The 18,187-nt window shown below is 41.1% G+C and overlaps 1 protein-coding gene and 1 long non-coding RNA gene across 6 annotated transcripts in view; both read left to right on the forward strand.

The window, feature by feature from the left end:
* Positions 1-562: 562 nt before the first annotated feature.
* LOC119496551 lies at positions 563-5,002 on the forward strand. Its single transcript, XR_005208743.1, has 3 exons — positions 563-811; positions 4,280-4,413; positions 4,908-5,002. It is a non-coding gene; the product is annotated as an uncharacterized LOC119496551 (long non-coding RNA).
* A 7,585-nt stretch (positions 5,003-12,587) lies between these two features.
* Positions 12,588-18,187, forward strand: part of epha8 (eph receptor A8) — a 132,230-nt gene continuing 126,630 nt past the window's right edge. For 2 of the 5 annotated variants that reach the window (XM_037783453.1, XM_037783458.1), the window contains exon 1: positions 12,589-13,019. In XM_037783453.1, coding sequence (XP_037639381.1) covers positions 12,932-13,019 — 88 coding nt within the window. In that variant the 5' untranslated portion in view covers positions 12,589-12,931. Of the gene's footprint in view, positions 13,020-18,187 lie in introns of all 5 variants that reach the window. The other 3 variants (XM_037783467.1, XM_037783484.1, XM_037783475.1) reach the window with 2 other exon arrangements.

The raw sequence follows: 18,187 nt of genomic DNA on the forward strand, positions 1-18,187 counted from the left end.
AACCCGTAAAACAAACAAACTGCACAAGCTTGTGTCATTTATACAACTTATTTGATAATATATCAAATAAACTGAAACATTGAGCTGAAAATAATAATGAAGCCGACACAAAAACTCTGTTAATGTCGGAGAACAGGGCCGAGCTCCACTCCGTATTCCTCACACACTCAACAAGTTAAGTTATTAATACAGCGGTGGTGGTTTTGTTATTGGTGTCTGCGTGCATGGATGTGTTAACATGTGATTAGATGAGTATGATCAATGCATGGTCCGTCTGTTGAAGAAATATGTGTTGATTCACTGAGAGCTGATCATGTATTTTGTAACCCATGTTACTGGGCCTCAGATATGAGTGCATTAATAAACAAGTACATTTGAAAAAAAAAAAAAGATGTAGATCTTTAATTTAAAAATGTTTCACTTCAGGTGAGGTGAATGTGCTTAATGTGCTTAGTTTGCAACATCTGTAAAGATTCAGGTGACATGGGAGTTGATAGTGCTGAAATAGGTGAGTTCATGTGATTAAGGCATGATACAGGGCTGATATACCTCAGCAGCCAATCAGAACCCTGCGTACGGTGTCACTTAACTCACTCCACATTTCCAATTGTTTTTTTTTTCTCTTCTGCTAAAACAAGAGCAAAGCCAGACACATGTTGAATTACTCCAAGGAGTACTTGGGGGATTTTGCTGGAAAAGTGGATATTTGACTTTTTGAAGATACCAGAGTGCAGTGGAGAAAGTCCCTGTTTTTTTGGCAATACGTCGATCTAAAACGAGCTGTTGTGCACAGTGTATCTGCAGGAAAAACGTGAGTCTTGGCCTATTTTAAAGCTAAGCTTTAATGTTTGCGTACTGTACTGTTGAGAATTTATTATAAATAAATTTCTCGTCAAAAACATTTTACAAGATTACATTTGAACACATCATGATAACGTTATAATTTACCTTTAACGTTGAGGACCTAATGATTTAAATAAGGACTATTAGAGTGTTCATACTGGGAAATTGATTCACCTAAAAAAAATGATCCGCTGAGTTACAGACGTCTCTTTCCCAATGTAAGTCGGACACAGAAGTTGCAGTACCGCCGTTTGGCCACTACGAAAATTGGCATCAACGACTGGCAGTCTTCCTGGGGGCTTGGCAGGCACTTTCAAAAATCCTTGGGAGGTAATTAGATGAACCATTTTGTCAATCAAACTCTTGCTGAAGCCAGTCGGGAGAAGAGCAAAAACATATTTTCCATCAAGAAAAGCCTTCCGTGCCGTTCTCTACTCCTCTTTCAATGAAACACTACTCCCCTGATCTGATATAGGCTAACTAATGCCATTGCAGCAGCTGTTGTTTAGAACGAACGGTCGCTTCTCTGTATCATCACAAACTCCTAAGCCACGCCCATAGCTGCCAGTAGCTCCGCACAGGACGCTGATTGGTCCGCGGTCTGGCATATCGAACTCAAATGCATTACTTGAAGCCTGACTAAATGGATTTTCTTCTGATATGTGATCCTATGCCGTGCAAGGTAAGGTGAAGGTGCAGATTGTCTAAAGTTACTGTAGATTTTTGTGGAACTTTGTTGACTTTGTCTGTAATGTCTGTATCTGTAAACATGCTGTATAATTATTTATTATAATCCACCATCTGTTATTTGATAGAGCTATTTCTGCATAAAGTCCTCAGTCGCTGTATATTTTCCCCTGTTTTTTTGCAGCCTGTTATGACTCAACCACAGTCACGAAGCTCGTCTCTGTGAGGCTACCTGTTAGTGCAGCACCTCTGACCCTCAGCTGTGTAATCTGCAGCGCCCTGATTAGAGTTCACTGACCTCCATGTTGGAAGGGGGAGGAAGCAGAGAATTGGGGGATGACGAGCAAAACAGATGAGGAGATGTAAAAAGGTCTTTGCAGGAGGTTTAAATAGTTTCTCTGTATTTCTCTGTTGCTGTAGCCTGAGAGGGGAGAGGATGAGAAAATGATTATCTAAAAGAAGCCGAATGTGTCGGGACATCGGGGTGGACGGCGGGGTGGGAGAGTCTCACTGGGGCCGAGTCTGATCAAACAAGCCATCCACATGATGGCAAGATTAGATGAGATGAGAGTCTTGACTGATGCGGCTGGCTGACTTTGTGATTGCCAACACCGAGTAGTTACCTTCATGTGGGGATGTAGCGGAGAGAGAATCCATCTCAACTTGACTTACCGAAGGAACGCCTCCTTTAGCCCTGTATGAAACAAATATCATAAGCTAGTATTAAACCAGGGACATGGCCAGCACGAACAAATAAATGCCAGTCCTTAATAGTTCTGTTTGTACTGTCATGGCAGAAAGGGAGGGATTGTGGCAGTTGAGCCATGACAAGCTGAACGTGATAACATCTGTGTGAGGAATAATTCAGTTTCAATGATGGTAATGTCACAAAATGACATATGAATCCATATCTGCTCTGTTTGGTGCCATACCATTGTTCCGACGGCCCATTATTCCAAAACCACAATAGTCTGAAAAATGTCCCATTGGGCCGAAAGCCCGTTATCCCAAAAACAAACACCCATTATTCTGAAGGCCCATTGCTCCAAAAATACAAACTCTCCGTGCAACCAACAGAAGCACGTGGCTAATTATTATGCAAAATGACGTCTGGTCATGATATTTATTTTTTGCTGCCATGGCAAAGGCATGACTCGCCCTCCTCTTCCTCTGGTTGGCTTACGCTGATATATTTACCCTAAACCGAACTAACCTCACTCCTCATGTCTACACTTAACCAACCAAACCAACAAAGGCAACAAGTAACTACAACAGAGGCTGCCCTTTCTTAGGAAATTGAATCATTTTAGAGTTGAATGTTGTATTCTTCAAATGTTGTACAATACTGTTTTGCAGTGTTCTGTCTTTCAGTCTGATTTGCACCTTTGGTAATATGCGTGCTCAAGATCATGTCAAACTGCAGCGCATGATCAAGACAGCAAGCAGGATCATTGGGATCGATCAGGTGTCTGCAGCACAACTGTATAGGGACCTTATTCTAAAAAAAGCAGATCAGATACTCAACGATCCTACCCATCCTCTCCATCAGAAATTCAAAAAGAGTAGCAGATCAAATAGCAGATTCCTGCAGGAAAAAATGAGAACAACGAGGTAGAGCAAATCTTTTGTGCCAATGGCAATTAGACTTCTAAATGAGAGGTAAATAGGCTGTAGCCCACCCTATACTGTATACTCTTTAAGACGGTGTTTCTCCGTATACTAAGACTGTCGGATTGCACTTTGTATAGAGTTTATATTTTATATTGTGGAGGGTGTATTTTTTATACTAACGGTATTGAACTGGATGTTTTGCTAGTGTGTGTGTGTGTGTGTGTGTGTGTGTGTGTGCTGGAGGGGGAGAGTGTGCACGGGACTGCGCTGTGCGCAGGATCCTGGGAAGTGTGTGAGGTTTTTATATGTTGTTTTTATGAGACGTGTATACAGTATGACCACATGAATTTCCCCTTGTGTGATAATACAGTTGACCTTTGACCTTAATAAGAGACAGTGATGGGTCATTCCTTCGCCAGTAGGAAAAAAAATTGGGAATGTCCGATGATGTCATTCTGCGTAATAATTAGTGATTCTGTTTACTGCAGGGCAGCCTGGATTCCTAAAAATGAAGTTCCCATACAACGAAACTGCACTGTGAATTACGTTCTGAGGGACACGTATTTTGTCGCGGATTACGTATCACAAATCCATTAGCATAGGGAGGAGGTCGGGGTGATGGATGGGTCATCAAACAGCGGACGTTCACCCAGGAGGCCGCTGGTCGTGTCCCGTCGGAAACTAAAAGTAAACGTTCTGTTATTTAATCATGATGGGTTTTTTTTGTCGATTTTTTTTTTTTTGTTTTGTTTCAGTTTACATTAACCCTGTGTTCAAAACTGTTTAAAAGTGCAACCGTAATCCCTCAAAACGCAACTGAAAATTCAGTCAGTTGTATGGTGATGTAATTTTGTAGGAGACAGGGTTTTGCAGGAAGAGAGCATTTTGGCAAATTTGTTTTGGGCGCTACCCACATAATCAGCTGTGCTGCTCATCCCACAAATGCATGATCCTTACGAGTTGGACATCATTGTGAAGGTAAATAAACAGGCTTTCCAATGATGTAAAATACAATGACCATTAGCATTGTAACAACAGAGAAATAATCCACCAAACACAAGTTTCTGAACTTTTTTTCCCCAGTTTATATATACAATATTTTATTCATTCATTAATTCCAATCACTTCTACTTTGCAGTTCTTCCGATCACTGTTAAGCTACCGTCCATGCGACTCAACACTTCCTGCAGACATTTCATATTGAAACCCAAAGGAGGGACTCTCCTGGTGCTCCTGATGGCCAGTCCGACTATCGCTCTCTCCGCTGTTGAAGTAAATAAAAGTACTTTGTTTAAGTTTGACAAATAATACAATAATAACCACATGTAGAAGGTCAGGGAACGGTTGTGGTCATGATTAAAGGTTATACCAGCTGTTGTGATGGGGCATTGAAACAACAGATTTTGTTAAAGGACAGCCTCGAAGCATCTGTTCAGAAATGTTGCATTTGAAGTGAAAAAACTGCTAAGACTTGAAATAATTAACAGTATTTCTGTTAAAAAGAGAAACTCAGAGTAGCAGAGTGGTGAGTATGACACAACAATGTGAACGCTATCATACATGTATCAAGAAAACACCTAAACATGGATGAAGTATTGAGTTTTTATTAACAACAAATAACATCAGCAGCAAATACAAACAAGAGCAAACCAGAAAAAAGACATCTCACTAAATAAAATGAATGGGGACGGACTAGGAATGTAAAATAGCTCTGGACTGTTTGACTAATCTAATCTGTAGACCTAATCTACATCTGTCCACTGCAGACAAACTACTTTCAACCTGGATGAGCACCGACCCAGCTGGATGTCTCCTGGTGCTCCTGATGGCCAGTCCGACTATGGTTCTCCCTGCAGTTCAGGTAAATGTTATCAAACTACAGTGTCTATCTGTGTCTGTCTCGAGTTCCTACCAACCCACAAACTGAAATAAGACCACCTAGTCAGATTTTTATTGGCTTTCTAGATCAGAAAACGTGATTAAACAAGACATTCAGATCTGGCTCCCCTTCCTATGTCACATGCAGGCTCATTAGAATATACCGAGAACTACCTTTGCAAAGCTGCACCATATTTTTCTCCCAGCCAATCAGAGCAGACTGGGCGTTTTCAGGAGGCGGTCTTAAAGAGACAGACAGAGGTTGAATACATTCAGACAGACCGACATAGTCTCACGGCAGTTTGTGAAATAGTCATGAAATGTATTTGCTTCGTTACACAAACAGACACAAATTGTGCATTTTCCTACGAATGTCCAGCAACACGAGACACACGTGTCAATTTCCGCTGCAGTCTTTGCAAAATAAAACTACTTAGTTAGGTTTAGGGGAGAGAAAGACTTGGTTAGGCTTAGGCAACAAAAGTACTTAATTAGGTTTATGAACATAATAATAATATTGATAATAATGAATTTAATTTATATAGCACACTTTAAAATACAGCAAAAGGGCAAAACAATCACAACACAACGTTAAGACAATTTACACAAGAAACATGCGATTAAAAGGGTCAAAATAGGACAAATAAAATTATAGGCAAACTAATTTCTGAAATAAGTTAAAAGCAACTAAAAGTACCATAAAATCATAGTAATTATAAAACCCTTGGGGAAAGCTAAAAGGAACAGGTGAGTTTTAAGATTAGATTTAAAAACAGCAAGTGAGTCTGAGGTTTTAATTTTGGTTTAACCTGGTGCGTAACTTAAGTACGGAAGTTGCGTGACAAATAAAACAAGGTTGACTTCTGGTTTCACACGGGACACGAACATCGGTCTCCTGGCGAGTCCTGTGGTTTTTACCCCGACATCCTCTCTCCACAGTGTTCGTCGGTGTTTATACTTCCCGGTTCACAGATATGTGGATTAAATAAGAATTTATTTCGTCATGAAAAAAAAGGGAAATTCATTTCTATGTACACAAATCAATACATTCAATTTCATGACTATTTCATGAACTGCTTTACAACTGAGCTGGACAGACAGTATGAGACAAATAATGTGTTTTTTACAACAATAAAGCGAGTAAACATGTTCTAATAGAAACCCAAAACACAAGTATGAATCTGAAAATGATCGTGATACTGTATGTCCTATTTAAAGGAAGAAGTCAGGGGGAGAAATGCTTTTTTTCTAATTAAAAAAGAAAAATCTACATTTGATTTGAATTGGTGATGATTATAGTTGTCAGGTAAAATTACACCTTTCAGAGTCGTTCTGCGGCCGGTTAGTTTATAGTTTAAATTAATTCACCTGAAATGAATCGGCTCTCTTTGAAGTGACTCGATCACGCTGAGGTGAAATGAACGGAGCCCAACTGATCAAAGAATTAAAGTGAGAGCGGCGGCGACGGAGTCAGCGACCGTGCTCTGAGCAGCTCCGTCACTGCCGCGCTATATTTAGCCAACACACACCGACGAGCCCCACAACAGTAGGCACGCACTGACCCCCGCCATCTGCTCGCTCACACACACACCTTCAGGTTTTACTGCTGCCCAGAGACCCCCCCCCCCAGGTAAACCCAGGTGGACTTTCAGATTCATGCACGACACACACATGCAGGGGACTCCCCACGTTGCCGCGGCGATAGAGTCGTTAGTACATTTTTCTCATTATGGCGGATGCATATACTGTATGCAACAACAAGGCTTCTCAGAGACTCACTGTGAGAGCAGAGAGCTATGGGGAGCCATTTTAATGAGCTTGCCTCTATGTGTGTGTGTGTGTGTGTGTGTGTGGAGGCTCAGTCTGTGTTTATAATAACACATCTATCACTCATTTCTCTCCCTCTCACCGCTTCAATTATGGTAAAAGGACAAAATGACCCGACAATATTAGTATTACTCCTCATTGTGTTCACATTTATATTCATATTCTGAGTCACACTGTTCGTATAATAATACCTGTGCCTCGGAGTACTATTATTCACACACTCTGGGATGTGTTATTTTGGACGAGGACATTTTTCTCACGTATTGCCGGAAATGAGAGAAAGACTTTACTGCTGCTGCCTAAACTGAGATGTCACACTGATGCGTCTCTGCATGGAAAATCAATTACCAGAGGTGAGGAAGGTGACTGAGACGGCAGATAGTGTGGGTTTTTCTGGGGATAGACATCTTTATTTTCTGGTTCAATACAATAAAAGAGATCATGTTAGGGTGCAAAAAACATTTAGTATCTATGGCGAGTAGCTCCAGGCTGTACATCCATTCCTACAGAAATAATAATATCCTTCATGCTATGCTAGTAATGGGAAGAATATAGATTTAACTCCTCTACGTTTGAACTCTTTTTGTCAGCCTGCTTCTTCTTACAAAGCATCCTTTTTCTTCTACAAATCCCTCCGGTCACGTGTTTTACATCAAAGACACTGACATAAATCAGTGATTATTCGTGTTGTGTTTTAAGGGTTCAGAGAGCGTTCGCTCCTCTGCACTTGAAAGATCGGAGCGTCGGGGTGGAGATGACAGTGTTTGTCGTCCTCGCAGGCGTGCAGCCTATTAGACAGGAAGACTGACAGTGCAGCCTAGTGGCAAAGCAACGGAGCCTCACACATGGACACACACTGCAGATCAGGGACAACATAGAGCTACAGAGGATAACAAGCCTGCTGCCCGAATATGATGCGTAACCCCGCTGCACTTTTCTGTGTTTTATGTGTGTCTTTCTTGCTTTATGGAGACGCTGCACGGAGGCACAAGGCTCCCCTATACATGCTGTGGAGGAAGCATTATGAACTCACACAGAAACCCCTGTGTCTCCAGGCCTGAGAGGGGAGGTGGGGGGGTGAAGGACGGGGTTTGGCAGGCGCAGCGCTGCCTCGATTTTGGCCTGGACACTCATCTCAACTAGCCCTCCGTCTCCTTCACTTAGCAGGCCAGCTGCATGTACGCTCGCACTCAATATTCAGGGACATTCCTCACTTATAGTCTTAAATATTTTTAAGGATGAGTAGAACTCCTATAGTTCTTCTTGTTGTGTGTGTGTGTGTGTGTGTGCGTGCGTGCGAGGAAAATCAAGCGGTCCCGGCAGTGATGCTTCAGCGGCGGTGGCAGACTTGCCGTGATGGCAGCAGAGCGGCGTCAGCGTTGTGCTGCCATGTCCCGGGGCTTACAGGGCGGACAGTTCAGTTTGGAAACTCGGCGCGGCAGCAGGGCTGGCAGCCGTCTGAGCTGTGACACAATCATCCCGTACACGTTAGAGCATGGTTACAACTTTAGAGAGAGAGCGGCCGGCCGTGGTACTCGGGGGGTGTCTGGGTAAATACACTGTAAACCCTCACAATGAGAAGAGCACACAGTAACACTAATAACATTATTTACAACGCCTTTAAAATTATACAGATGCAATTCAACAATTCAAAATGGTATTTTAAAATCAACAAAAGTACAAATAATAACAACAACAATAATAATAAATATTAATATTATCAGTAGTAATATTAAAAGTAAACTAACAGTAAGTATTCAAAGTAAACTAAGTACACTATTATCATTATTATTATTATTATTAGTAGTAGTAGTATTATTAGAATTAATACAACATATTTGTATTGTTTTTGTAGTAAAAATAGTTCAATTAGTGCAATTAATTCATATTAGTAATATCATTACAATCATAAAATGTATTATAATTATTAGTAGGAGTATTAACAGTAAACTAAGTACGTTATTATTATTAGTAATTTCTTCTTTCTTTTTTAGAATTAATAAAACATTATTTTTAGTTTTTGTTATTGTAGTAATAATAGTAATAATAATACAACAGCACAAACATAGTGTAATTAATTATTAGTAGATTCTGAGTAGTAGGATTATTACCATCAATAAAAATATTATTATTAGTAGAAGTTTTAGCAGTAATATTTTTGTCATTGTAGTAGTAGCATTAGTAGTTATAGTATTAGTGGTAATAGTACTACGAAGTTCAAATGATACTATGCATATTATATTATTACAGTATATGTGTATCACATTATGATGGTATTATTAGCATCAATACAATATTATTATTATTAATAATATTTATTATTAGTTGTTGTAGTAGTAGCAGGTAGGGGTAACAGTAGAAGTTATTGTAGCAGTGTCACCTAAACACAAATAATAATTTTATCATTAGTAGTAGTTGGAGTAAACTAAGTAGAAATATCAATTATATTATTATGAGTCATATTAGTAGCAGCAATAGTAGTAGCAGTGGTTGTAGTGGTAGTACAAAGTAAAAAATACACTCTATTATATACACATTACACCCTATTACTGTGAATATTATTATCAGTATATATTATATTATTTATATATATTATACTGCATTATATAATATTATTAACGGGTCATTTGTGGGCAAAAAAAGTGTTTTTAGTGATACTGGGTAACTTAGAAATTAATATATTAATAATTAATTATTTGGTTTAATGCACGACATGAAACATCCTCAGTTGCTGCTGTTATGTATCATTATTATACAATTTAATGTCAAGAGGCTGTATATAATAATTTTTAAATGTTGTTTTAATTGGCTTTAGAGGCAGTTATGTGCGGATAGCCCCACGCTAACGATATCAAGTGTCCCGAGTGGGAAAACAAACAATACGCGTGCACAAAGCCTCTGGCCATGGAAGCGGATGGCACAAATTTAAAGCCAAGTTGGGCTCATTGCCTCTTGGAATTTATTTTAAATAAGATAATAACTGTGGTCACCGTGACGATGGGGATTATCTTCTATGGCCAAAAATGTGAGTCTGCTTTTTGAAGAAAAACTGAGAGATTTAACACCTCGGTGCCCAGCGGCCGTGGGATATTACTATAAACCAAACCTCTGGTAAAAATAATCACATTTAATGTTAGAAAAAACAGTGGCTAACTGCTAGCTTGTCAGAGAAGACGCTTTCTTGCTTCCCGTGTGGGTTATTATTCGGAGGGGATGGTACAACTAAAGCATCTTTTCTGAGAGGATTACCAAACAGGAAAGCAGCAGGACAACGCGGTGAGATTGGGTAGCTAACGTTACCCAAACTGACAGAGCATACTGACGGGGAACTGAGCAGGAGAACAGCAGCTGGAGGAGAACGGGTTCTGTGCTCAGTGGGATCATCACCGCTGTTAAACTGAGTGCAGAATGTGAAATAGTACATTGTGTAAAATGGAGCAATTTTCTGGTTTTGCATCTGTCCAAAGGAGTTTCACCTAAAATCACCACTGATTATCATGATACTATTACCTGTAGTCAGTAGGCGATATGAGGGGTCCCCCATCCATCCCCTAGTAGCAGAGGGAGTACATGGACGGAGGGGTTGTTATCTTGAATATGTTAATATGTTCATCTAGTCTGCCTGACTCATTGATCCTTTATATATAGATATAGATATAGATATGGATAGATAGATAGATTTACTTTTTTGATCCCCAAAAGGAAATTGCGTTCTTGCAGAAGCAATTTACATAGATCACAAAAAACTTGCATCACTCACACAAAACAGACACAAGGTAAGAACCAAAAACACTGTGTTTACAAATCTATATATAAATGTACATACTTACTAAACAATACTTTGTCGTGCAAATTGTAAAAGTAGAATATGAATATTTATCTGACTGAGGTTTGTGCAAGTTAGAATCCGTGGCCCCCCGACCACGGCTCTGAAATATCAGTAGCCTCCACCGGCTGCGCAGCTGCTGCCGCCGCATTCCTGCTACCGCCGCGTTCCTGCTGCGATGCAGCCGCCGGAGTGGTGTGCATTAGAAGCGTCTCTAACTGTGCTGTGTGTTGATAAATCCACGCCGCTGTCCGTGGTGCTGAAGTAGCAGACGGATTTGTTATTGCGACTTTTTTCTCTGAGATTGGCCCTTCGTCCTGGGGGGTTCAGAACGAACAAACAAATCCGTCCCCCTTTTCAAAATGAACAAAATGCCTACAGGTGGTAGAAGCAGTGATAGTAGTAGTGCAAAGACACTATTATTATCATTGGCAGCAGCAGTATTAGTGTTAGTATTAGTACTATAAAGAGTAGTAGCAGTCGTAATGATGAACAGTATATTGTTGACATTAGAAACAGCAACTGACTAAACAGTCTCACCTCTCGATCGTATCACATGGAGGTGAGATTGTTTTGTCAACTTTATTATTAGTTTTACATCAGTTTAAAGCTTCAGTAGGCAGTATATATTTTTGGCATCATTGGGCAAAAATCCCATAATAACCTTTCAGCATATTGTAATTCAAGTGTTCTGAGAGAAAACTAGACTTCTGCTCCTCATGGCTCTGTTTTCAGGCTTTAGAACATCTAGCCCGTGACGGGAGGCTTTGACCAATCAGAGGTCATTTCAGAGAGAGAGCGTTCCTATTGGCTGTGCTCCGGTCATGTGACCAGAACTTGGCGTTCCTTCACCAGATTACACAATGGTGGCGGCGTCACAAACTTTCTAATGTTACAGCTAAACCGTGCACTACAAGATGATTCTGAGAACATGTGAGGAGAGAAATAGACATTAACGTAACAGAATATTGATTCATATTTGATCAGCGCTGCCTAGTTTGACCGTTTGGTCGGAGTTCAGAGTGATTGACAGCCGGCTCTCATAGACGGCAGCTGGACAGCAGACCTCAGATCAGCTCTGATTGCTTGTTTTCTTCCGGTCTGTGAAATCTTGCAGATGCCGTTAGGAGCACTGGAGGACACAGAGGACACAGAGGAACATGATGTTTTTCAGGTTACCTGTTTCATGTACTACTGTCACGATATAGGGACCATTTTATATTTACTCCAATCTCGCCTACTTCAGCTTTAAGGTTAACATTGATTTGAAAAAAAATCTTCTATCAGCTTTATAAACTGTGAGTAATGATTTCACTTCAACACAGCTCAGGTCACTTTGCAGCAGTGTGATCAGGACAGGTGCTGTGATCTGTTTCCCACTATTACATTGAGTCAATGAATGATCATAGTCCTTGAATAACACAAACACACACACACACACACACACACACAGGTAGAGCCATGTGAGGTCACACTCTGCTGCACCTGGACATACTACAGATAATAGCTTTATGAATACAATACAGCAGATCGATAGCCGATCATTGTCCTTGAGCCTCGCGGACATGCTGCTGTTTTCAGTTCTTCCCATCAGTCAGATATTTGCCACCGGGTAGGTGAGTGTGTGTGTGTGTGTGTGTGTCTGCGTGTGTGTGTGTGTGTGTGTGTGTTTGAGACGCGAGCCAATGATGACAAATGGGGGTAAATAACAGAGAGAGAGGTGGGGTGGGGGGATGCAGCTCATGACCCAGAGAGATAAACAGAAAGTGAGAGTTGGCCAGGCAGGTAGGATGGGAGGGTGTGGCAACGGATGGAGCATTTAGCGTGCAGCACCGGCCGATCCCGCGCTCTAATTGGCTGGCGAGACTTTGACAGACGCACTCGTCCCTCCCCCCCCCTCCCCTCCTCCGGCTTCCCCTGCCCCAAAGTGTACGTATGTATGTGTGTGTGTGTGCGAGGGAGCCGGCAGACTGAGGCGAGCCACACAGAGGCAGTGCTCTAACTCTAAACCCAATGAGCTCGCAGCCCTCGCACTCGCACTCACACTCACACACACACGCCACTCTCCACTCTCCTCGGCGCCGGCTCTCACTGCTTCAACGCTGGGACACAGAAGAGGAGGAAGGAGGAGAGGGAGAGGGGAGAGAGGCAGCGAGCGGCAGAAGAGAGGGAGAGTGAGGGGCGAGGGAGTAAGAGAGGAGAGAGGAGAGAGGGAGAGAGAGGCAGAGGGAGACTGGCGGGGTGTGAGGGGAGAACACCATGGCTTCAGATCCGGGGCTGGCTGCGATGCTGCTATGGACTATATCACTACAGACTGTGGGCAGCGCAGGAACTAACAGTAACGAAGGTAAGTGTGTGTGTGTGTGTGTGTGCTCATTTAAATAGAGTTAAACAATGCATGTTGTCTGACTGACAGCGGGGATTAACTTCATACATGTGGAGCTCCTGCAAACGAGCCACACATGGCACACACACACTTAGATGATGTGTTTGCGTGTCGTAATCCAGCGTATGACATCAAAGTTCGTTTTGCACAACAACTCAAGGAAATCTGGGTGACGTCTGTGTGTGTGTGTGTGTGTGTGAACTCGTTTTGACATTGCTCATATTCGCCCGGGTTGCGTGCCAGCTGCAGTAACAGCGCATGTGTCTGCTGCGAGGTTAGGCGGTGACGTGAAAGTGTGCGTCTACGCCTTTTCCCTTTTCTATGTGATCTGAGGTGAACGTCTCACTTGTGTATTTTTCTTTTGAGCTTCCTAAATGTGTGTGGCGGTGACAAGTGCACACACACACACACTCTGCTCCCTTAAGCCCGGCCCGGGTTTGTTTACTTCCATCCTCCCGTCCTTCATGTTTCCACCACGAGACGGAAAACTGTTGTTGTCACTTGTTCAACTAATGCCACACACACACACACACACACACACACACATACACACACACACACACCACAAAGTCCTGTGTGTGACAGGGTCCTTGACATAGGTCTGGTCTCAGGAGAGTTGGTTGACAGCGGCGATTGGGCTGTTAGGGCCTTCCTCGCCCTGATGGCAACATTCAGCTTCGCCACTGCAGGGAAAAAAACAGCAGAAGAGGAGGAGGAGATAGCGGGGGTAAAAAAGAGAGAGACTAGTGCTTTGGTTCAGGTGGGATCACCTCGGCGGTGGAGAGGTGAGAGCGGTGCTTATCCTGTATTTAAGCTGTGTAAAGTCGGGACGGGAGAGTCGGGCCGCCTCGGGTCAGACGGAGCAGGAAGCAAGACGGTCGGTTCAGTCGAGGCGTCCTCGTGTGCCTCAGCGACATTTACGACCCGCCATTAACCTCCGGTATTATTTGCATGTTGAGTTCCTTCTCCTTCACCGCCACTCCCGTTTGGACCGTAAATGCACTTCCACGTCAAATGTCCTCATCTTCCCTCTCTCTCTCTCTCTCTCGCTCTCTCTCTTTCTCTCTCTCTCTCTTTCTCTCTCCCGTGATGATCGTTGCCCTTTGCTGATTAAGTGTGATTACATAAATACAGTTGAACCTGCTCTCCGCTTACAGAGTTTAAGAATTTGCTTTATTTAATCCCGGTTCCACGTTGAATACAGAGCGTATGATCGTCTGTAAAAAACAGTTTCTGACGAACAAAGTCCTGTTTTTTCACGAGTCCCGTCGTTCGTCTGCAGGTCTGAATGTGTTTCCGCCGAGTTAAACAGCAGGATGGATCGCCGTGTTATTGATCAGTCGGTTGCTCGAAACACAAACTGCTACTAAAAAAAACTAAAATGCTAAATCTATTCAATCAGAATCTTATTTGTTAGAAGTAACACGGATTTTGTCAATTTATTATATATATATATGTCTAAATGTATTTAATCCGGATTGTGAGGCACATTTTGAAACCTAAATGATCCACTGTGTAAAATCCAAATCGACTGAAGCTGGTTATATTTTCTTTTAATATTCAGCGGCGTTTTTTCAAACATATTTTTCTTTTTTTTAGGCATTTTTACGGTTCAGACAGAACAGAGATAAACAGGAGAGGGATATGACCTGCAGCACAGTTCCTCAGCTGGAATCAAACCGGGGACGTTGTGGTTATACGTCATGTTGTAAAACAGAGACCCTAAAATGGGTTAAAAATCCCCTTTAAACAGCATTACACTGTCGTGTGACACTAAAACTGAATTACAATAATATATTTATGATATGAACCTTATTTTGTGCACATCTTTCTTTGAATTGTGATTATTAGAAATATACTACTTACTCTAAACTAAGTGTTGTAAAGTTGTGATTAAACTCTTATTAGTTCTGTCGTGAGATGAAAACTGCAGCTTTAATAAAAAAAAAACTCTGATTATAGTTGGTCCCATTTAGTTATTCAACATTTTAATCAATGTGAATGAATGAATTGATTTCTATTCACACCGGCTCACTCCTTGGAAAACAGTCACCTGAGTTGTGAATATAACAAAATTAGATTTTGCTCTTACGGCGAACGCTAATTCATCTAAATAAACACCAGGAAAACAAATCAGTTTTTTTTCTGCAGAGATCCTGCAAATCTGCTTTTCGTTCTATTTTGGAAGCGATTGAGGAAAACTGTTATCAAGGCCAAACAAACAGTTGATGTCTGAGTGATAACTGAATGCATTTAAAGAAGTGACGAAAATGTGATTTCGCCTCTTTGGTTTGGTTTTTGGCGGCGCCGCGACGGGCCCACGAGGGGCAATTACAAATATTAAATGTTTCTACGTGGAGGAGATAACCTCAGGAACCAACCAAGAGCTGCAAATTAACTGCTCACACAAGCATGAAGAGCACACACACACACACATTAACACTGGAGAGCGCTCGCTAAAGACAGACGCTGTGTTTTCTTACGTATATTTGATGTACGAGCAGCAGCAGCCATGGCACGCCATTTTGTTTTGTGTTCATTGTTCATGTTTGCAGTCGTATTCATCTCTCATGTAGATACACACAAACATGAAGCAGACAGTTACCACGACTCACCGACACGCTGAGTAGTGAGGCTGGAGTTGTGAATATATGTGAGCATTCGGTCATGTCCACATCGTCACTCAAGTGTCCTTCAGACCCCGTCATTAATGTGTTTACGGAGCGCCGTGTGTGTGTGTGTGTTTGTGTGTGCGTGTGCGTGTGTGTATGTATGGTAAAGGGAGACAAAGGAAAACCTAGTTGTTGTTTTTTGTTGGCATCTCTTAATGTGTTTTTCTTCAATAGGACGTGAGAATGTAAATCCATTGTGTGGCCGAGAGATAATTATTATAGAACCTGTAGAAAACAACACAGAGAAGCGTCTGGGATCGGTGAGACCAGCAGGATGTGATGGAGGACGGTTGAACCCTCCTCAGCTCAGTTTATCCTCATATTTCATCGGCACTGACGGAGTTTAGCACTTTATAAGCTGATGTAAAGCTTTACGCTCTTTTCGTAGCGGACGTCGTGTTACCATTTCATTGAAGCTTTCTTTGTCCAAAGCGACGTACTATCGGAGAGTTCGTACAACACGAGCAAGGTGTTGAAGGTGTTAAGCACTGTAACATCAAGAATCAGAATCAGAGTCTTTATTTACTGCCAGGTGTATCAGGTGTACACTGGGAATTAGCTTTGGTTCGTTGGTGCAAATAAGCAATAAAAAAAAAAAAGAATAACAATAGAATAATTAAAACGTTAAAATAAAATAAGAATACAATTTTTTAAATTCTAACAATATATATATATATATATATATATATATATAAATATATAAGGTATATATAATGGTAGAAAATATCTCAATGAAAAAACTTTCATTAAGATATTTTTCTTTTATAAAGTAAAAAAATAATGAAAAAAGCGCTTTAAGATGCATACTGTCGCTGTGAAAACTATTAATAATAATAAGTTAATAAAAACAGGTTTGTTACATTACATTTTTCCAGATAACCCAATGGGGTTTTTCCATTTTTTATATAGCACTTGGATAATTTTCTCAATCCATAAAGGAACACTTAATCCTTCAATTTCAAAATGTTAAAATTATTTTATTATTATTATTATTATTTTAATATATATTCAATTATTTATTTATCTTGGTAATTTTTGGTCTTGGTCTAATGTTGACAATAAACAGCATTTAAAAAAATCCTTCTGTTTACATTTAATTAAAAAAAAAAAGAGAAGGTTTTAATTGGATGGCGAAATAATGGCAATATAGCCGGCAACATTTTACACACCGTCTTTCTCTTTCCTTTTTTTTTTAACATTTGTTCCTTTACTCTCGATGTAAATGTGGGTGAGACGATGTATGTGCAAAGTCCGTAAAGTCAAAATATTTTTTAAATTGACTTATTTTAGTATATTTATTAATACATTTTTAAAATTAAATAAATGACATGAATATATGCAGAGAATATATATATTAAAAAATATATATAAGCATGACAGTGTGAAATAATACAATGCCTTTTGAAACCTCCGGTTGGTTCATGATGAAATATAATGAAATGTTATTGCAGGTCATTTCTTTATTTAATTATTTTTTTTCCCCTCAAAGTGTCTTCTTATTTTTTCCCAACACATTTTCTCCCAATGACCATTTTATTTCTTTTCATCACAACGTCGACGACGATCTGACACAAACGGGGCAGAGCCGCTTCTGTGATTGGCCCTTTGCTAAATCAGGACAAAGCAACAGCCAATCGAATGAGCGGCGGGTTGACATACATTTTATAGTAATAATGAGCGGAGACAATCTCATGGTTATAGAACACTCTGGGTCTCCGTAGGTCGTCGGGTTTTCCTGCGATACAGAAGCAAAAGTTTCTAAACTTTGTCTCAGACACTTTTCCTCGCTGACAATAAAATCAACAAACATAACGCACACAGTACGTCCTCCAACCCAAACTTTATTCCTGTGAAGTCTGAAGTTATAAACTCTAAAAGTCCTTCAAAACAGCTGAAGCTATCTGGGGTAGAAATAACGTTTTCAAGGAACTACTTCTGAGGGGAAACACTGAAAACGGCCACATTAAAGTTATTGGCATCGGTATTGAAATCAGCCTTCAGATGAATCAGTGCAGGCCGACCACTCATACGGAGCTCGCCGCATCCAGCAGCTCCCACATTCATAGTGAATCACCGGGCTGTACGGAGGTGGTGTTTCCCTGAGCGTCCCTCCAGTCGGCGGGCGCTGTCCCTGATTCAACTCCTGCACGCTGCATCACACGGTGAGGAGAGAGAGCGTTCCTTCAGGTTGTTGTTAGTACTGAGGAACATGAAAAGACTCATGCAGAGAGCAGGACTCGCTGCTAATGAGCAAACTGTAGGTGGATGATTATTCCCACATACCTCTGCTGGAGGAGGACCAAAGGGGGGCGGGGGGGAGGGGGGGGGGGGGGGGGGGGGGGGGGTATGGAACAGCTACAAAAAAATCCTCTTTTTTCATTATTCAAAGATTTGAACATGTAATTTAGAAGCAACAAAATTGCAGAAAAAAAACAGGAAATGAAGGGAACTGTTGAA

Source organism: Sebastes umbrosus, chromosome 1, assembly GCF_015220745.1.
Source record: "Sebastes umbrosus isolate fSebUmb1 chromosome 1, fSebUmb1.pri, whole genome shotgun sequence".
NCBI lineage: Eukaryota > Metazoa > Chordata > Actinopteri > Perciformes > Sebastidae > Sebastes > Sebastes umbrosus.